Consider the following 21,455-nt stretch of genomic DNA (forward strand, 5'->3'; position numbering starts at 1 on the left):
TAACACCAGTTAGTGAGATACAGCTTGTCCAACATCAACGGGCTTTTGGTCCAGCAGCCACCCGGGTGGGCAGGGTGGTCACAGGATGCAGCCCTGGAACAGCAGTGAAGAATCTATTCCTAAGTCTCTCTGTCTGGCCTCATATAGACCAATCCTAGGCCTCAGCCTATCCTACCTGTAAGGGGGCAGCACCCTACCTCACTTGAGTCAAATCCTCTTGGGAGGAAAACGTCCTATTTCCAAGAAGAAAGGAGAAAAATGGGAGATGAATAGGGGTTGGCTTTTCAGAGAGATAAGAACAGTAGGAGTCCAAGCTGTAGGGGGCCATGTTTTGACCTGAGCCTCACATTCCTCATCTCTCTCCCAAGGAATCTGGTGAAGACAACTTCCAAGTTCACTTCTAGCTTTGACATTCCATGAGTCTCCCACAGGGATCCCCTCTCCTCTGAGCTCATAGTCTGAAAGGATCCCTTGACAGTTAATCACCTATCACCCCATGGTATCTCTCATTGCCACGTGTTATCTTACATCCAAAGCATATTGTTAAGGACCTTGAGGCAAATGCCTCCTTATTCTTGTTTGTCTCCCCCTCCACCACATCCCAACCAACCAACCCCACAGTGCCCAGAACAATGCCACACATAGGAAACACTCAGCAAATGGCTATCTTACGTGAGTGTCCAGCTGATCTCTGAATTACATGAGGAAGAAGCCAGAATTGTTGATAAATCCTTATCTCTCACCTGCAACCAAGTGGGGTGGGGATGCCTCTAAATCTTATGTTAAAATTCACATATAAAATAATAGACCAGTGTGCCAGTTTGAATGTATTACATCCCCCAAAACACCATTATCTTTGATGCAATCTTGTGTGGGCAGGAAACGTATTGGTGTTGATTGCGTTGGAGACTTTTGATTGGATGTTTCCGTGGAGATGTGATCACTCAACTGTGGATGAGATCTTTCATTGGATAATTTCCATGGAGGTGTGGCCCCACCCATTCAGCATGGACCTTGATTAGTTTACTGGAGCACTATATAAGCTCAGACAGAAGAAGCGAGCTTGCTACAGCCAAGAGGGACACTCTGAAAAACACACAGGAGCTGAGAGAGGAGCTGCAGATGAGAGACAGTTTGAAGATGGCCACTGAAAGTAGACTCTTGCTCCAGAGAAGCTAAGAGAGGACAAACGCCCCAAGAGCAACTGACAGTGACATTCTGAAGAGGAGCTGCGGCCTAGAGAGGAATGTCCTAGGAGAAAGCCATTTTGAAACCAGAACTTGGAGCAGACGCCAGCCACATGCCTTCCCAGCTAACAGAGGTTTTCCGGAAACCAATGACCATTCTCCAGTGAAGATACCCATTGCTGATGACTAACCTTGGGCACTTTATGGCCTTAAGACTGTAACTTTGTAACCAAATAAACCCCCTTTATAAAAGCCGATCCATTTCTGGCTTTTTGCAGTCTGGCAGCATTAGCAAACCAGAACAACCAGGTATATAAACGCAACATTATGAAGAGACAGTTTAGACTGATAGTCATCTTAGGGCAAAAATGATCTCCTCCCTCCACCCCCACAGCTAAGGCACTGCCCCACTCTGAAGGAAAATTCAGTAGGGATGTACTGAGCTACGTGCCAAGCACCAGTGATGTGCCACGGGGTAGACAGAAGAAGAGCAGGACACACATTTGGGGGTGTGTTGTTCTAGGTGTTACATCCCTCACCCTTGAAACACTCGTGTAGAATAATACCAGATTAAAGGAATCAATTACTAAACTAACTATGATCAAATATGGGGTGCAGACAGTAAATTCTATAAGCAATTAGGGAAAAGGAAAATGACTGGTGGCTAGAGTTTCTAAGGAAAGTTTTATGAAGCCACTGTGTTTCTTGAACTGGGCCTTGAATAATGGGCACATTTCCATAGAGAGAATGTAGAGACTTCAAGAGCAAAGCTTGGGACAATGACAAGGTAGCCTTGGTTGTAATCAGGAAGTTGACTAGCAGACAGTTAAGGAACAAGTTGAAGCAGATTCATGCCATATACAGTGAAGGGCCTTGAACGCCAGGATAAAAGGCTTTGGATTTGAATTAGGAAAGCCAAAGGCACTCAAGAAAGAATGTAGATGAACTTGATGAAATACTCTTGGTTCCAGCAGCTGTCAAGTTGTGAACCACCTGAGAAAGGAATCATTGCTATCCCAGGGGGCAAGGGTTTCTAATTCCTCTGTAGCTTCTGCTCACTGAGATTTGGGACTGCCATTGATTCACACTTGGTCAAATGTTATCAGGAACCCACTATGCGGAAAGTAAAGCTCCCTATCTCCACTGCCAACAAGGACAGAGTCCATCCACACCCTCGTCTCAGTCACCCACGACACTGGGGGAATAAACTTAGCCAAATTCAATTCCTCCCACAGCATCAGTTCTGCTTACCCTAAAGTGGCACACTAGACACTCAAATTCCATATTTTCTACGTCTCCCTCCAAAAGAATTCTCTCTCAAACATGCTGAAAAAATCAAATGCTTTGACGTTTGCTCCCTTTGACTTAGCACTCTTTAAGGGAAGGGGCTCAAGCCAGCCAAGAGACCAAAGGAAGGGAGAAAGCAAGAAATCAACAGAAACAAGCCACGAAGTCTCAGCTGATTTGGTCAATCTGCATCTGGCCTTAGATAAACTGCTGGCCTTTAGAGATCTTCCTAACAGAGCCTGTCTGGCTTTGTTGCACACCTCTTCTCCTTAAGGGACGATCCAGGGCCCACGGATCATCCAGTTTCAAAATTCCCCGTTACAATAATAGATTTACACTGTCTGAGGAAAAAGCAGTTCCCCGTTCTGCCTCCCGAGCCTTCCTGCCACTGGAGCCACCAACCTCCCCTTCCCTTAAATCCAAACCCACTGGAGAGGACACTTCCCAGGATTCTTTCCTTACCAACTACAAAGCAGGTTCCAAGGATTGCATTTCTGCAATCATTAGATCAGACCTCCCAATTAAGGAGTTTGCAACTCCTGCTCACCTTGGAAGTCTCTGTAGGATCTGAGAAGCAAATCACACTTTGTAACACAGGCCATCTGAGGAAATGCAGAGCAAACAAACAGCCTTGTCCAGCCCCTTCCTCGCCTTTCCCCCCAAAACCCAGCCGACAGTGACCATGAGCAATTAGTGATGTCATGTCCTGGCTACATCTCAACTTAGATGGCTTCCCTTGTAATATTAATTAAAAACAGATTCTTTTTGGCAAACCCCTGGAGAATGGCTTCAGTGGCAGGCTTCTTTATTAGGCCTCCGAGAAGGCGAAATGCATTAAGTTATTGTGACACGGGGACAGACAGCAGGAACGATGAAAGGTAGGCAATCCAGCCAAAAACTATTTGAAAAATCTGTTTGGGAGCCACAATTAGATGCTCCAGTGAGTGAAATACAATTAATCTGATCAAATCTGTCACTATTTTGCACATTAGGAGTAAATATTTTAGGACAAGGCCCAGCTGAATTAGTTAAGAGTATGAAACCCTGCCTGGGAGAATGTGGTGTTCCACTGAACAGCGGGTTCCGGAGAAGCTGACCTGGCAGGGACCTGGAATTCTCAGCACCTCCCCGTTTCTCTTCATTTCTCTTCACCAAGGGGCAGTGTTGGGCACATTAACTGAAAACTACCTGGCAAGACACACTGCAGGGGCAGCAGCCTGCAAATCGCTGCCACTGGGATGAGCTGCCAGAGAGGGATGGGGACCAATTTAAGGCAGGATGCACCATTCTCACCTCAGCACAGGGAATGGGGATCCCCCTCAAGTGTTAATTCAAGGAAGGGGCAGCAAGGGATGAGCTGTGCCTTCACAACTTTCCACTCTCCAGAGCCATCTGCCAACTCACTGAGCAAGCAAGGGGGCGTCTTCCTTCATCTGAAGGGGAACGGCAGAATGATGTGTTTTTCTGTTTCCCTGTAAGCCACAGGGACTGGGCTCCCTCTGGATGTTTGTGAAACACTCTCTAACCCATTAATCACCAGGATCCCAGCTGGAGGCAACTGGAGAGAAGGAAGAATGGCAAATCATTCCTCCACAGTAGAGGCTCCAAGGCCAAGTCCATACACCTACCTCACCCCCCACCCCCCAACACCTGGCAGGGTAATAAAGTTCAGAGGAAGCACCCAGACTCCACTCCCCTCCTGATTCATTCCAGCTCAAGCCTGCTAAGCACCTCTGCCTTTGTCCCCTTGAGACATCCTACTAGTCCTGGGGCCACAATGAATACCTGCCCCAAGTTTTGGGCAAGGATTGCCTCCTGCCTCCTAAGCCCCTGGGGTATATACCGAGCACATGGGAGGTGTGGGGGTCTTCTCTTACACACCTGGTCCTACATCCCTAACTGCAAACTATCTGCGTGGAGTTCAGTTTTCAGTTCCATGGTGTAACTGAAACCTCTCCCCAAGGGGGAGCTCATGTCACTTAACAAGGTTCATCAAGGGCACATAGAAGGAAAGTGGGAAAGTCTGCAATGTGTTAAAAATGAAACTGGTGGCCTTCCTGGAGGACATGTTTAACACTCTGGGAGCCAAAAGAGAAGACAGAATTCTCTTTCCATGTCAAAAGAGCCCAGTGCTGGGCCCCATGTTCTCTGCTCATGGGGGCATCTCCCTCCGCTTTGAAACCAAGGATGAAGGGAACTTCCTGAAGGTTTATGGTCCCCACCACTCCTCACCCTGGCTTTTACTTACAGCGCTTTATTTTTCTGCCCTCAGGAAAGGGGGAGAGGAGAAGGAACCAATGGGGTCAAGTTGCTAAACTGTTTTCCCAGTTTCTCTCCAAGGAGTTGTTTCATTAATGACTCTCAAGGACAGGGGCCACCTTCCTTAAGAGCAGCATGGACCTGATTCTGAACTACCCCTTGCCAAAAGAGGCAGGTCAACCCCAGGAGCCAAAGAGGCAGTCCCTCTCGGGATTGGAAAGAGAGGGACAGGATGGGGCCCGTGTATCCACCTGTGCTTCCTTGTCCTTTGCTTGGCAATGACACTGGTCAAAGCACAGCCAATAAGCCCCATGAGTTGTTCATGGACAGCCTGAATCTCACTGTCATTAAGGACTCCAAGCCCAGCTACTCAGTGTCCCCAGGCCCTTTTGGCCCTCTTCTGACCAAGGAGCCATTTCCCCAGGGATCCCAGGACTACACTTGCTCTCTCCATTCCTCTGCTGCATGACTGCATTGAATATGGACAAGGAAAGCCATCCACATTTAACTGGTACTCGCAGAAAGCGTTTTCCCTATAGAGCCCTCTTCACCGGCTTAGTCAACACACAGAAATGATCCTTAAAATAAAAGCCGAGATACACGAAAAGTGAATATAGATTGTCCAAACATGGCAGTAATAAAGCCACAGATTTGTGAAGACATCACCCTCTCCACCTAGGGATACATTTACTTCCACACATCCTATCCATCCTTTTCACAGAGCAAGAATGCGAACACACACTCAATTACTAATTACCAAACTAAAATGAAGTTAGGATTCACAACCCCTACTGTCAGAGGAGAAACACACACACACACAAGTCCCCTGGGAACTTGGACGTCTTCAGTCCCATATTCTCACTAAGACGCGCGTTGCCCCCTCCATCCCCAGAGCTTTCCAGTCCAACGCTGTGGGGTCTTCACTACAGGCGGATGCAGCCAGCCATTGCGCCTCCCTAGGGAGCTGGATTCCACTCGTCCCTCTTATCCAGCATCTGTCACCCAGGCTGCGCTACGGGCGCCGCTTTATGTGTCATCAAGAACCAGAAAACCTCACTTCGATAATGACGATGGGCTGCGCTCTGCGGATGCCTAGCTTTCACTCCCCACCCCCGTGAAACCCCCTTTCCCCCAGGAGAAATAAGGAGAAAATTTCCCAAGGAAATCCCGTCAAACGCCCATCATACAGGGAAATACGAGTGGGGGGGGAGGCTTTCCCCTCAAATGAGCTCCCAAAGCCGCCTGTACAGACATTCATCAGCCTCCGACTCCAGCCCAGGACTCTTCCCGACGTCGGGTTCCGATCTGGGCGGGAGAGCCAGAGGATTTTGCAAGGCTGGCTGAAGCGAGGCCGCAAGGAGAGTGTGAAAGATCTCGGGAGCTCCCCACCTCCGCCCAGGGAGCCCGCCCCCGCCTTTCCCTGGCTTGGCTGCACAGCGTTGGGCGCCAGCGAGGTGGGGGGAGCCCCTCCCGGAACCCGCTGCGGGTCTCTGCAGCTGCCCGGGTAGGCGATGCTCCCAGCTCCGCGCCCCAGCCGGGAGCCCCGGAACCGCCCAAGCGGGCTCAAGGGCGCCACCTCTCGGTCCAGCAGCATCCAGGCGATCCCGGCGACAGGAGGTGCGCAGAAAGCACCCACCCCAACTCCAGTCCGGGAAGCCCTTCGTGGCGCAGAACGCAGCGGCGAAAGCGAGAGTTTTTTGCTCAGCGACTTCTGCGTGTTTGTGCGTGCATGAGGATGGCTGAATTTCCCTTCATGCTTTAAACTTTTTCACTGTCTCCTTAATAGCTTTTCAGGGTGGTTGCCTGGGCTTTAAGAGGGAACCCGAGTTACCTGACGGCCAAGGCTTGAACCGACTTGACCCAGCCTCCGGACAGGACTGAGATCGCCTGGAGCTGAGAGCAGCGACCCAAGGCGGACCCGAGTGTGGGCGTTCCAGTGGCCTCAATCTTCAGGACTTCCTTTCGCGTGATGGCGGGGGCGGAGGGGAGACCTGCCAGTAGCAGGAATCAGTCCGTCCAGCGGCTCATTCCCCAAATCAGTCAATGCCCTCACCGGCGACTTGGAGTACATACCCACCCCCAGAAGGGAAACCCAGTAAGGAGGAAAGTGACCACAGATCCCTCCCCCGCTCATTTTTAAGACACCCCGTCCTCCTCTCCCCTCCGGGCGGTCCCAATCCTAAGGTCTTTCGTAAACAAACGCACACACCATCTTACAACAAACTCTGCTAACCTGTTGTGGGGGCGGGAGGCGGGAGGGGGGAGGGTAGCCGGACAAACCGGTTCTCTCTAAAAGTCGAGGCTCCCCCTCCTCCCAGCCTCGACCCCCGTAACTAGTTGCTCCTCGCTCCCACCCCCTCCCCACCCTCCCGTACTGCCAGACAGGCCGCCGGCTGGGTACTCACGCTGCTGTTGTGTCCAGACCAGTGCACCATGGCTTGGTTGTGAGCCGAGTCCCCAGTCAGCGCGAATGAGGTGCTGGGCAGCCGGAGCTCTTCGGCCGCCGCACCTCCGGCCCGCGGCGCCTTCACCTCCTCCCCGAGACCTCTGGCCAGAGTGTGGCTTCCTGTGGAACCACCGGCCAAAACAGTGGCCCGAGCGTCCCCGCGCTCCAGGGCGCTGGGGGGTTGCGCCCGGCGACTCCTCCTCGTGCCGCCAGACTTGCCAGGAGCCAGGATGCCCTGGCCCCACCGCGCGCTCGCCGGCGACGTCCCCCGGGCTTCTCCCTGCTTCTCGCCGCCGCTGCCGCCACCCGGCTGGGGCAGCAGCCGTGGCCCTAGCCGGCGCCCCAGCGTGGCGCCTCTCCGCGCCGTCGTCGGCTCCTCAGGCCACTGGCTTGCCACTGGCCGCGGCGCGAGGAGAGGCAGAGCCGGTGGCCGCGAAGCTGGAGCCGTGGGGAACCTGGGACGGCCCGCCGCGCCCCAAGTGATCTCGGCACCCGCCAGGACCCACGTCGACAGGAGCAGAAGCCCTGTTCGGGCGAGGGGCGCCCCCGGCCAGCCTGCGGGGCGCTCCGTGCGCGCCACCTCCATCCCGCTGCGGCTATAGCGGCTCGGGCTGCCGAGTGTGTGGCGCCCGCCGAGGTGCGGGTCCGGCGCGGGGGGTGTGCGCGCGCCGGCGAGCGAGCGAGCGAGTTGTGTCGGGGGAGTGGGGAGGGGGCAGCAGGGAAGGAGGCGGCTCCGGCTGGCGCGCCTCGCCGGTCCTCCCCACTCTTCCCTCTTTGCTTCGGCTCGCTCGTCTCTGGTCCAGAAGGTGATCCCAAAACCCTACAAATGCCCCTTCGTTGCTTTATTCCTTAAAATAAAAGCCAAAATATCTTCCCTACCGAGCTCCTCCACAAATTTTGTGTAAAGGAGTGTTCAACGGTAATAAGAAAATCCTCTTTTAAAATCTGAAAATCCAGCCGAATCCAGGAGAGGCTGGCAACAGACCCCAACCCCGAGTCTCTCCAAAATCCAGCTTCCAACTGGCTCCCGGCGAAGAGTTGGGAGCCGCTTCTCGCTGCGTTTGGGGGGCTACTCTTCCGGTCAGTTGTGGGGGGCGGGTGATGGCGCACGGGGAGGGGAGGGGGGTTTCGATGGAGGAAGAGGAGGGAAGTGTTTTCAGAGCCAACTATTAGCGTTCGAGAACTGAGGGGCAGCCTGGAGCCTCTGCCTGGAGCCTCTGCCCAGGGAGGCGACGCGCGGCAGCCGAACGCGAAATGAACCCGGGACTCCGCTCCCGGCTTCCCCGCCTGCGCTGCAGCCTCCCGCGGCCTGCGCCCCCGCCCAGTGCGGGGGCACGGGAGAGGGCAGTGCGTGCGCGTGCGTGCGCAAAGCGGGTGGGGCAGAGGCGAAGGATGCGCGGGGTACCGGCAAGCGGACGCTGGGGAGTGTGGGTACCTGGCTGAGTCCGAGGGCGGCTGGGTTTGCGGGGGCGCGCGGCTTCGTGCGTACGCGTTTGCCTGCGCGCCAGTGTGTGTTACAGTTAGTGGAAAAGGGAAGCGCGGAGAGGGGTGCGCTCGGGCCGTGGGCGCGCGCTGATCACGAACGGACTGTTTGCATTTTCCTTGATCCTGCCAGTTGTCAGAAAGGCAGTATTGAGAAGGCAGACAGCTCTCGGCAGCCCGCTCCTTCAAGCGCCCGGCGCTCCCACGGCCCCCCAGCGAGTTTAACCTGGTTGTTCTTTAAGCCTACTGGACGGTGAGAGGGAGAGTGCCGGTGGCGCTAGCGGTAAGAGGCTCAGGGGCTGGCCAGCTCTTCCTCGGTTCTGGCGCTGTCTTTCCAGGACCTCGTGCCAGAGCCGGGAGGGAAAGTAGTCTAGATCGTCCGTTCCCACCCGAGAAGACCCAGCTCCCATCATCCCGCCTGGAAGTGCGAGGCCGCGCCCTCAGTCTCTTCAGATCGATTTCCGAGGGGGCTCGGTTGTGTTTTCAAAGTGTCAGCCGCCTGTTGGCGGGTCCCCAGCCCCGCGCGGGCTTATCAGGCCCCACCCCCACCCCCGGATGCAAAAGCGCAGCCTGGGCGCTCGGCGCGGCTGGGACCCTTCGTGCCCCGAGGAAAGACAGAGACTTCCATTGGGCTAGAGAGAAGGGAACTAAATCCGAGGCCCACCACGAGCTGCAGTTTACAGGCCCTGGAGCATGTAATGCGGCTGGCTGCCTCCCGGAAGCTCCCGGGATTCTAGTGGTTGAAAGATCCGAGATGGGAGTTGAAGGAGGGTCTATTAAGAGAGGAGTAAGGATGGAGAGAGGGAGCCTAGAGAGGGAGACGGCTCCAGGTCCCTTCCCGTCCTTTTCCGGATGAAACAGAGTTCGTTTGTGGGAGGTGATTAAGAGCGAGAAAGAAGGAACGTATGGAGATGAAAGCGGGGAAGTGCAGCTAAAGTAAAAGAGGAGGACAGAGGGAAGACAGAGCAAGAGAAAAGGGGAGGCGAGAAAGCAAAGTGAAGAGAGGTCGGGAAGTCGAAAGAGCGCCTGGGAAGAGCTAGGAAGGATGGAAGAGGCAGAGGAGGCTCCGGGAATCTGAACTGGCGAAGGAGGGGTGACAACCAGCGGTTCCCAGGAGAGCCCATGGATAAGGATTCAAATTGCTTTTCCACCCAGAGCTAAAACGGAATTTGGGAACGGGGAGGCTGGGCCGGAAAACGAAGCTGGTAACAACGTACAGCCTAGAATGAGGCCGGTCCTGGACTCTGGGTTCCCAAAGACCACAGGCGGCAAGCCGCCCCAGAAAAGTTCTGGTGCCTCAGGCCCAGGGTGCGCGCGGGATCCGGCGCGATACCAGAGCTCGCCATCCGCGGGTTCCCAGCGCCCCTGCCGGGGAAGGCCGGCGCTGCAGCCCAAGCCGAAGCCCGGGTACCGGCGGGATGCGAGGCCTTTCCGCTGCTCCGGTTCTGGGCGGAGGTGGGGAGGCCACCTGTCCCGGAGGCTCATACAGCCCGAAAGGGTGCGGCCACCTAAGCCTCAGGGCGCTGTCCAATTTCCGCTGCTCTCTGTAGCCCCCAGCGAGGGTAGTCGGCACAAGAGGGCTGGGTGTCTCCTCACCCTCTCGCACTAGAAAGAAGCCCTCCACAGATGGAGCCCATGGAAGGGGCGGGCCCTCGGGTGGACTCATGAAGATGTGGCCAAAGCATTTTTTATTTTAAAAAAATGGATAAAAGAATCTCACAGGTATGACAATTTCACTTTCCTGCACCAGTCCATGCTCTCTCGGCCTTGCTCTATCATACCCCCTCTTCCTTCTGTCTTCAGTCTCTCTCTCCTTCACCGTGTAAACTCTTGAAGACTTCCCTCCCCTAACAGTCCTTACCCTCAGCCCTGTACTGCGTCTTGCTCCCCAGCTTCCCAGTTGGCACCAAGTTTCTCTAGTGCCCAAATGTCCAAAGAGTTCTCCCCCATACCTGCTGTCTCCTCTTCCTCACCAGCCCCTCTCTCTAGGAGTTCCTGCAATCAGGTGACTCAGCCACAGCCCCATTCCACCCCCATTCCCCACCCCCAACAAACAGGGGTCTGGGGAGTGCTTCTGACAGCCTCACCTAGAAGCCTGACTTCCTGTGCTTTGAATAAGTCCCATCTAAAAAGGTCTCCCTTTGTCTACATGGCACCATGGATGGGTCCCCTGGTTCCCACCTACTGCTGACCAGCTTCAGTCAAGTTCATCAGCCTCTCTGCTCCCCACCTTGTCTTAAATTCTGAGCTCTGAGCTTGCCTTCCATCCCATTCCCCCAATTCTCTCATTCTACTCTCTCTGCCTGAATGAGCCCAATGATCTCATCCATGTGTGTGCTTCAAATACCTCATCTTGCCAGTGACTCCCAAATCCACAGCCCCACCCTGTCCTCTCTCTTGATCTTCACACCTGAATTCCCCATTGCTTATGCATTTACATCCATGTTGAAATCTACAAGTATCAAGTGCTAAAACCATCCTCTAACATCTTCTCAGTCACCAAGACTACATACTTGACACTCAACCTTTTCTCCTTTCTAATACCCATATCTAGAAAAACAGTTGTCAAGTCCTATGGGAAACACCTTTTTACCTGTCCTCTCCATTCCCAGAGCCACTGCCTTAGGTCTGATCTTCATCACTTTTTTTCTAGGGCTTTGCAATTGCTTCCTATCTTTTCCTGGTCTGCAGTTCTTCTCCTCTCCAAGCCAACCTCCATACCAGCACCATCCAATGGAAATATAATGTGAAATTCAAAGTTAATTTTAAATTTTCTAGTAACATTTAAAAAGTAAAAGAAACCAGTGAAATTAATTTTAATAATATATTTTACTTAAGCAAACATAACCAAAATATTTTTATTTCAATTTATAATCAATATCAAAATTATTAATGGACAATTTTACATACTTCTGTACTAAGTCTTCAAAGTCCAGTGTGTATTTTACACTTAGAGCACATCTCAGTTCAACCTTACCACATTTCAAGTGCTCAGTAACCACATGTGGCTAGTTTCTACTGTTCTGACAATGCAGCTTCATAATGTTGACAGAGTTAGCTTCTTAAAACATAGGGAAAATTGTGCCACTGGTGGCTTGTCTCACCAGAATTCTTCAGTTACCACCCATTGTCCATAAAATACAAACTCCTTAGTATGGTATTCAAGGCTGTAGGCACTTCCCCACATCCATAAATTTTCCTATCTATTCCTAAGGTCTGGAATGCGCCCTCTGCTGCCATCTCCATTGTAATATGATTAAAATGGCAGTTAAAATGAAACCTTCCCCTACCACTCTGTAGTATCTGACATTGTGTCCATTATTATAAATCACCATCATCATCACCGGTCATCACTATCATCAAATTTTTTGTCTTCCCAGCTGTAAGATGGGAGCTGTCCTATGTCAATTTGGAATTTAAGAGAGGGCTAAGGTTAGAATAGGCTCCCATATCCCTTACTGGTATAATGCCTACTTTAGCTGAGAAAGGCAGATGGGGAGTTGTTTTAGCCCTCACCCAGCCCCCACGGGGAAAGCAAAGAAGACCACACTGAGAATGCAGCTTTCCTCCAGGGTTTCTGTCACTGTTACAAGGAACTGGGGAAAGCAAACTGTATGCTGCAAGTTCTCAGTGAGATTACACTGAATGTCACCCAAATTAAGACTTCTTTCAAGTTATTGTTTTTGTTTTGTTTTGAATTGTTTTTTTAACCACCACAGTGCAATAATACTTTGGGGAACTGTTCTTCTCCCTGACTTCACTAATACACACGCACACCCTCCTGACTCCTTAATAATTCGATAGATATCTTGCCATTAGCACCCACACTAGGCAGATACAGAGAGTATTTCAATTATGCTTGTTTCTCACATTTTTCAAATGTTCCACACTCCTTATAGAAGGATCTAAAGATGAACTCCTCATAAGACTTGAAGCCAGGAAAAATTGGGTTTCTGCTGTTAAACTGACATTATTTCTTAAAAGCTTTCTTAAACTGGCTCTATCTTCCCATTTTGTCTTCCCCTATGCCTTGACAGTCAAGCTGAATACCAGGTTCACTTGCTCTAATAGTCTTCAGCACGAGTACAGAAATAAGAAACAATTTCTCAATAGGATTTTATCCTCCTCTCCCATTTTACTAAAAATTGCTTGTTTTTATTGTTTGATACCTTTTGGTCTTACTATATCTGTGCATTTTTGATAAGCCACTTCACATCCTTTGTAGAAATAAATAGGAAATTAATTAATTGATTAAGATCACAATAACAGAGCATGTTGTAATTCTCTGAAATTCTACAGAGGCAAATGATTATAAAACAAAACCTGAAATGCAGACGAAAGCAGTCAGAAGACCACTGAAATCAGGACTTCTTACCACTGTGTTTCCGTAAAGGCCAGAGTGTCTGTTTTGCTCAATACTGTACCTCAACACCTGGCCCAGCACTGGCCCTCAATAAATGTACAATAAAGAAGGACAAATGTAAATAATAACACTTCTGCTGCAACTACTGGTCACCTGGTCTTTTTTGAAAATGTACACTTTCTAAAGAGACAAAATTTCTCAGACTTGATTGATACTATTCTCCACCACACTTTATTGGGTGGAGTTAGTCAATATTCCTGCAACCAAAAACAATTCTGGTTTAAGCAGAAAATGAGTTTATTAAAAGGATATTGGGAAACTCTCAAAATTGCTAGAAAGGACTTGGAGAAGTAGGTTCAGGGACTCCCCAACCAGAAACATAGCTGAAATCACTTCACAGAACTGGTCCTAGAGGGACTCCATTGCCACCATCACCAAGCCTGAGATGATACCACTTTGACAAATACCCTAGTATTGAATGCTGGATGGTACTGCCAATACGGCTTCCCCTGCTTCCCCTGGGACCTGGATGTGGCAGTCACCTCCATTGCCACCAGCTATCCTTCTACCTGCTTCTTTGTGTCACTAGCATTAATTGACCAAGCCTGGGTCATCAGCCCTTGCTCTGGAGATGAAAGGGAAGCTGGAACTGTCTCATAAATTAAGAAATACCACTGCCCCCTTCCCCATTTACAGGAAGGGAGTTCAGATGCTGGGCATCCAAATATATATACATATACATGTCCATCACACCCATCACCAAGAAGCATTTCCTAGAGAGAGAAAGGGACTCCATTCACCTTCATCATTTCTCATAGAAGACCGGGTTGAAACAAACTGATTAGGTAACATTTCAAACATCTATATGGAATTAATGTTTATCATCAAGATGGGGGTGGATGCTTAAAAGTGAAACCATGGTGTGAGCGATGAGTGGTGGCTGAAGCAGGGGGCCATCAAGGGATGTTCAGGCAGGGACCATGGAGGATGGCAGCTCGGAGCAGGCTGATGGGCGCATCATCAAGATGGAGGGAGACTATAGTGCCACTGTGGATCAGCACCTGCCCAAGTGAGAGAAGCTGGCCAAGGAAGGAAGACATCAAGAAGTCACTGAAACCCTTCTCTCTCTGGAAAAACAGACCCCTACTGCTTCTGCTATAGTGTCTACATCCCGCATCTAAGTTGCAGTAGTGAAGATGTGCTATGAGGCTAAAGAATGGGATTTACTTAATGAAAACACTATGCTTTTGTCAAAAAGGCAGAGTCGGTTAAAACAAGCTGTTGCAAAAATGGTTCAACAGTGCTGTACTTATGTTGAACAAATCACAGACCTCCCAGTCAAACTTTGATTAATTGATACTCTGTGATTGGTTACAGAAGGAAAGATTCATGTTGAAATTGAGTGTGTTCAACTGACTAAAACATTAGCACCAAAAAGGAACACAATGGCAATGTGAAAGAGGCAGTCTCCATTTTACAAGAGTTACAGGTGGAAACTTACGGGTCAATGGAAAAGAAAGAATGAGTGGAGTTTATTTTGAAGCAAATGAGGCTCTGCCAAGCTGTGAAGAATTACATTCATGCACAAATCATCAGCAAGAAATTAACACCAAATTTTTCCAGAATGAAAATACAGAGAAATTAAAGTTGAAATGCTATAATTTAATGATTCAGCTGGATCAACATGAGGGATCCTGTTTGTCTATTTGTAAGCATTGCAGAGCAGTATACGATACTCCTTGTATACAGGCAGAAAGCGGAAAGTGGCAACAGGCTCTGAAAAGTGTTGTACTCTATGTTATCTTGGCTCCTTTTGACAATGAATAATCAGATTTGGTTCACCAAATAAGCAGTGACAAGCAGTTAGAAGAAATTCCTAAATATAAGGATCTTTCAAAGCTTTTCACCACAATGGAGTTGATGCATTGGTCCGCACTTGGTGAGGATTATGGAGTGGAAAAGGCTTTATAATGAAGGAAATATAGAAGAAAAAGAGAAAAAGACACAGGAAGGAAGGGGAGAGCAGAGAACCACCTGAAAGACATTTAATGTGGGATTTCTTTAAGTCAGATGCTTACATCTTTTATGCCCACTGTTTCATTTAATTCTGACAAAGTAGATTTTCTTGGTAACAATCAATAGAATGAGAAACAGAAGTTCCTATAGGTGAGCATTGACAGTAAAGGTAATAATATTGAAGATAATGATGAGAGTTAACATATAGTGACCAGACATAACTGGTGTGGTCAGGACCCACCAGCATTCTAGCAGAGTGTTAACAGTACACACTTTGGAGCTAAATTACCTGTGTTCAAATGCCAACCCTATCAACCACTAGCTGTGTGACCCTGGACAAATTACTTAACCTCTCTGTGCTTCAGATCCTTGTATGTAAATGAGGATGGTGATAATACTTACCATACAGGGTTGTAGTAAAAATTAAATGAACTAATGTACATAAAACACACAGAATAAGATCTGGCACAGATTAAAGGATATGTAAGTGTGGTTATAAGTGTTCTTACACCTCTTGACAATCTCTTAGGGTGAGCACTTCATCTCCATTTTACAGATAAGGAAACTGATTCAGAGACATTGGGTTGTTCAGCTTGTGAGGGACAGAACTTGGGGTTTGAACCTGGATCTATCTGGAAAAAGAGCTGAGTTCTTGCACAGTGGTCTCTACCATCATTCTGCCCGAGGTCACACAACTTTCAAGTCAGAGAGACAGAATTTATGTTCATGTCTGTCTGGTTCTAAAGCCAGTGTTCTCTCTGCTGTACCACCTGTCTTTACCACAGGCACACACCATGAGACCTAATGCTGGTGGTTGGTACTCACTGGGCCCATGGCTCCCACAACAAGCCAATCAACTTGAGAAGAGGTTGGTGATTTAATCAGTGACATTCTTATCTTTAAATGGCCTCCCCTAGTAAGTAAGAGAAAACTGTGGCCCGTGAATTCTGGGCCTGTGTTCAAGTAGCAAGTTTAGGCTAAGAAGTAAAAGTCAACAATGAAAACCTAACAACATCTGGGAAAGAACATACTCATTAAGCTCCTGGAAGTCATCAGTGACTTTGTCAACATCTTCCCCCTAGTCAAGTCTCCAAAAGGAAAGAAGGGTATAAATCTAATGAGGAGAAGTAGTTGGAAGAAAAGGCTTGCAGGAAAATAGGTTTTTGTTTTACTTTTCTCCACAATGAATATAAATGCAAAGCCACCCTAAGAGGCACCACAAAGAACCTCTTTTGTTGCTCAGATGTGGACTTTCTCTCTCTAAGCCCAAATTGAAAAATAAATTCTTTAGCCTCCCCTACTACAAGGGACATGACTCCCAGGGAAGTAAATCTCCCTGGCAACGTGGGACATGACTCCCAGGAATGAGCCTGGCCCTGGCATCAAGGATTGGAAATACCTTCTTGACCAAAAGAGGGAAAAGAAAGGTAACAAGTTAAGGTTACAGTGGCTAAGAGGTTTCAAATAGAGTCAAGAGGCTATCCTGGAGGTTTCTCTTATGCAAACTCTGGCCAGATTTCCCAAATGGCCACAGTATGCCATGCCCTAACCAACAGTAGTCCCAAAATACCTAGGTCCCTATCTGAGACTCTATAAAAGTTTCACTTATTGAGTTTATCTCTCAGAAACTTAAATCCACCAGAGTGTTCCTATGCCAGACAAGGCCTAAAACCCAGAAGCAATAGCCTCTTTAAGAACGACAACCAGATGCAGCCCCCTTCCCCATAATGTTGACACCCCTTTTCAATATGAACAAGTTAGGGTGGTCTCTGCCTAGACACCCCTGAAGATCGAGAAAATGATTAAACAAAAGGAAGGGGTAGCAACAAACAAGATAGGATTTAACAAAGTATTACAAATACTGAATCTTTATATAAATTTTTTTTAGATGCTAGAGTATTAGAATAGCTAGAAGGAAATAACTGAAAAGGTGGAACATAACAGTCTTTGAAATTTGCTCTATAGCTACTCATTAAATTATACTTCGAAAGTTATTATGTTTCTGTATATATCTTATATTTCACAATAAGGAAATAACTGAAATTGTGGAACTGCAATCCGTAAAATTTGCTCTCTAACTACTTGTTAAATTGTACTTATAAACTTATCAGTTATGTATATATGTTAAATTTCACAATAAAAAATGTATTAAAAATTCAAAGCCACACTTCTTAGAGAACAAGTTTCTCTTCACAGAATGTTTAACAAAAGCAACCAACTGAGGCCCTGGATGTTGGTAAGAGGATAGTCCATAAGAACAGCCAGAAGAGACTGAGAAGGGGCAGCTTGAGAGGTAGGAGTGGATCCAGAAGAATGTGGAGCCACCAAAGCCAAGGGGAATAAGTCTTTTGAAAAGGACGGAATGGGTTGTGCTGCCAGGTGCTTTTGCGCCAGCTCAAAAATTCCTAAGTTCAGGAGAATTGGCTCCATCCTGCTGGATCTCAAATACTATTCCCAGACAGGAGAGCCAGGATGACAAATGCCTGTACCTCAGCCTCCTTACTCAAGTTCTGACCTCAACCACCAAGGCCAGAAATGCAGAGGAAGGAAGGGAGGAAGGGAGGGAGAGAGGTGGGGGGAAGGGAGGGAGAGAGAAAGGAAGGATGGAAGGAAGGGAGGGAGGGAGGGAGAAAGAAAGAAAGAGAAAGGAAGGATGGAAGGAAGGAAGGGAGGGAGGGAGGGAAGGAGGAAGGGAGGGAGGAAAAGCAAGAAAGAAAGAAAGAAAAGAAAAGAAAAGAAAAGAAAAGAAAGAAAAGAAAAGAAAAGAAAAGAAAAGAAAAGAAAAGAAAAGAAAAGAAAAGAAAAGAAAAGAAAGGCTCCTGGTCCTCCAAGAAGCAGATACCAAAAAAGAGTTAGACCTGCAAAAAAAATTATGATAGGAAACATCCTGTGAAGGAAAATGGGAAGGAGCCTGAAGTGTCTGGGAGAGACATCAGACTGAGATGCAGGTCTGACTCTTGGGATGGAGAAAGGGATGGAAGGAAGGTTGGGTAGAAGAATATTAAATTACCATGCAGTTCTAAGAAAGCTTGGCAAGATTGACAGGGAGTCCTTGAGTCAAAGTCAGTGTCATAGAGCCCCTGTCTCCTAGGAATGGACACGGACCTGCTTTATGTCCCTGCCTCACTCCCTCATGTCTGGGAGCAGCATGAGGACAGCTTGGTCTTGGTGCTCCACAGCTGGGGGTGTTGGTCAGTTAGGCAGAGGGATGGGCATTTTCATGGCCACCTGAGCATGTGTCACCAGCAGTAAGAAACACTGGCTTCGAGTCATCCAGATATGATTTCACATGTCACCCCTACCTCTTATTGCAGTGGAATCTCTGGGCAAATTATTTACTTCTCCTAGCCTCCATTTCCCATAAAAATAAAAAAGCTATTCTGACATCTTCCCCATAGAGTTGTTTTGAGAATTGAATGAAGTATATTTGAAAAACTTAACATAGTGCCCAGTAAGCATAATAGATCTTTGATAAATGTTTTTAAGTGAATAAAAGCATAATGGAATGAATGAAACTGTGCAGAAGAAGAAAGAAGATTTGGGCAATTTATCCTACAGTAAAAAACAGGGGATTTTCTAGAAGAAGTAGAGCTGGGGATAGGAGGGATCCAGAAGTCTAGTCCTGGCTCTGCCACTGCTAGTTGAGGGATTTTAGCAAGTCTCACAGTTATTAGAGGGGAAAGAAAACCCATTTCACTGGGGTTGAGAATTAAAGGGACAATTTGCTGGGAAGCACTAAGCAAACTTCAAAGAGATACACAATGGACAGGCATCTGCCTGTTGTTTTCATTGGCTTCAGTACACAAATCCCATCTCCCTGGATTTGACATCTTCCTAACCCAAGCCAACCCACAATTCTGATTTCTAGAACCCAGTATATCCTTATAACATCCCTCTTCTGTTTCCACTACTCTGTGCTTCTCCAACAAAATTTGGAAAGCATCTAATTCATACTTCAATATTGATGCCTTAATGCACCCCCTCCCAGGAGTATAAAATTTGCATTTTAAAAGGTGCCACCATATGCTTACCAAGTTTAACAAAGAGATTAGATATCTATGTGCAACTCTAAGTATCAGGACTGTAAGATTCTAGGTGGGTTCTGACCTGGCTCTGAGAGACCCAAGCAGAGCAGACCTGTTCCCTAGGGGTGAACTGGCAGGTCAAAGACCTAGATAGTAGAGAAGGAAATAGGCCTGGGGAAAAAGTGGTAAAGCAAAAAGAAGAAAGGATGAGAAGAAAGAAAGGTGGTGGTGGTGGTGGTGGGAGTGTTGGGGAGAAGAGAGAAAAAGAAAAGGCAGATACACTTCCAGGTGCTAGAGATGAGATGTGATCTCCAGAGAAACTACACAGCCTAGAGGTCAAACACAATGACATCCACAGAGCCAAATTCAAATCCTAGCTCTTCCTTACTAGATGTGTGACTTTGGGCAAGAGGTCTAACCCTCTGAGCTTCAGTTTCCCCATCTGTAAAACAGAGATAGCAATCATCCCTATTGCAAAGAGGGTTTTTGAGGACCCAATGAGGTAATGTCTGAAAAGTGCTTGGCACATAATGAGCATTTAATAAATCAATATTATTAGACCCCTTTACCACTCTTCCCTCCTTCCCACCCCCCAATACAGGATGTTCCATTTCTGCCCACCCATGCCTGGATTTCCTTTGTAAAAAGTTATATCTTTAATTCCCCCAGCTAAGAGCAGACTTAAAATGCAAATAGCCTCAGAGAAATGAGCTCAGGGCCTGACCTCAATGCTATGGCTGCACAACTGCACATATCCTACCACTGAATCTCCAAGCCCTGGCTGTGAGCAGGCCCTGCCTCAGTATCTCTATTTTAAAAACCAGGACCCTGATGCTCAAAGAGCTTAAACCCATAGCTCAAGGCTAATAGTTGAAGGGTAGGGTCTTTCCTAAGAACAAGTTTGGATACAAGAGAAGCATGAAAGAGGACCCTGGGTGGAGAAAACGGGGAGGATCTCCCCAGAGGAGATGGGGGCTGGAGCTCAGAAGGGTACTGCAAGGGCAGGGCAAACCCTCAGGAATGGGCAAGGCACTTTAGCTGCTGACAGGGAAGGAAGTCTGCATGAGACTCATTCACCCATCCACATGTCAGAATCAGGAGCACTATGCAAGACCTGTGGGAAATCACAAACTCAGAAAAGCTCGGCAGAAAGAGAGCAAATCAGGGGATTAAATGTAGCCTCAAAACAAACAGAGCCTCTGCACCCTAACACAGTCTTCAGGGAGGCAGAAGTTAAAGGAGAGCCAGACCAGGGACTGCTGAAAACCCCACAGGGGTTCCCCAGTAATCCTGGGAGGAAGAGAAAAATGCCTGAACTGGCCCCATACACCCCTCCCCCATTTTAGGGTGAACATACATTCCAGTTTAAGCCCATTTTCCTTCCATAATTATTAATAGCACCTCCTTTCACTTTCAAAAGTGTCCCAGTTTAAGCAATAAAGTATGTTGTCACCCCACCTATTGTATGTTCTTCTAGAACCGTACACCTCTTCTTTGGAGCATTATTATAGTTACACTTTTCTATGTATTTGTGTAGAGATTTAATGAATGCTGCTTTCTTCCAATAGATTTTAAATGCCATCAGAAAAAGGATCACACCTTTTTTTACAATTAAACTTTTTATTTTGAGCTAATTTTAGAGTCACATGCAATTGTAAGAAATAATACGAAGAGATCCCCTGCACCTTTTACCCAGTTTCCCTCACTGGTAATATTCTGCAAAATTTTATAGTATTTTATAGTACAATATCCCAACCGATATACTGACATTGATACAGTAGAGATACAGAACATTACCGTTTCCACAAGAATCCCTCATGTGGTGCTTTTATAGCCAGACCCACTTCCCTCCTGCTCCACCCCCTCTTTAACCCCCTAGCAACCACTTATCTGTTCTCCATAATTTTATTTGTTTTTTTCATTTCAAAAATGATTCTATAAATAGAATCATACAGTATATAACCATCTGGGATTGTTTTGTTTCATTCAGCATAATTCTCTGGAGAGTCATCCAGGTTGTTCCATATACATATACATATACATATACATGTACATATATATGTAATGTTCTTATTCATTTCTGAGTCATTTTCCATGGTACAGATGTATCACAGTTTGTATAACCTGTTGAGGGACATCTGTGTTGTTTCCCATTTGAGGCTATTATAAATAAAGCTGCCATAAACATTTACATGACATGTATTTCTGCGAATATAAGTTTTCATTTCTCTGGGTAAAATGTCCAGGAGGGCCATTGCTGGGTCCTATGGTAATTGTATGTTTAGTTTTATAAATCACTGCCAAACTTTTCTGGAGTGGCTGTACCATTTCATTCCCACGAGCAACATACGAATGATCAGTTTCTCCACAGTGTTGCCACTATTCTTCAT

The 21,455-nt window shown here is 47.8% G+C and overlaps 1 protein-coding gene and 1 pseudogene across 1 annotated transcript in view; one reads left to right on the forward strand and one right to left on the reverse strand.

Moving 5' to 3' along the window:
• SORCS3 (sortilin related VPS10 domain containing receptor 3) overlaps window positions 1-7,765 on the reverse strand; it is a 593,008-nt gene extending 585,243 nt beyond the window's left edge. The window contains exon 1 of the mRNA XM_037804383.1: window positions 7,139-7,765. Within this exon, the coding sequence (XP_037660311.1) occupies window positions 7,139-7,765 (627 nt within the window). The remainder of the gene's footprint in view (window positions 1-7,138) is intronic.
• Window positions 7,766-14,004: 6,239 nt separating this feature from the next.
• LOC119509858 lies at window positions 14,005-14,995 on the forward strand (annotated as a pseudogene).
• Window positions 14,996-21,455: the final 6,460 nt, after the last annotated feature.

This window comes from Choloepus didactylus, chromosome 15, assembly GCF_015220235.1.
Source record: "Choloepus didactylus isolate mChoDid1 chromosome 15, mChoDid1.pri, whole genome shotgun sequence".
NCBI classification, from domain to species: domain Eukaryota; kingdom Metazoa; phylum Chordata; class Mammalia; order Pilosa; family Megalonychidae; genus Choloepus; species Choloepus didactylus.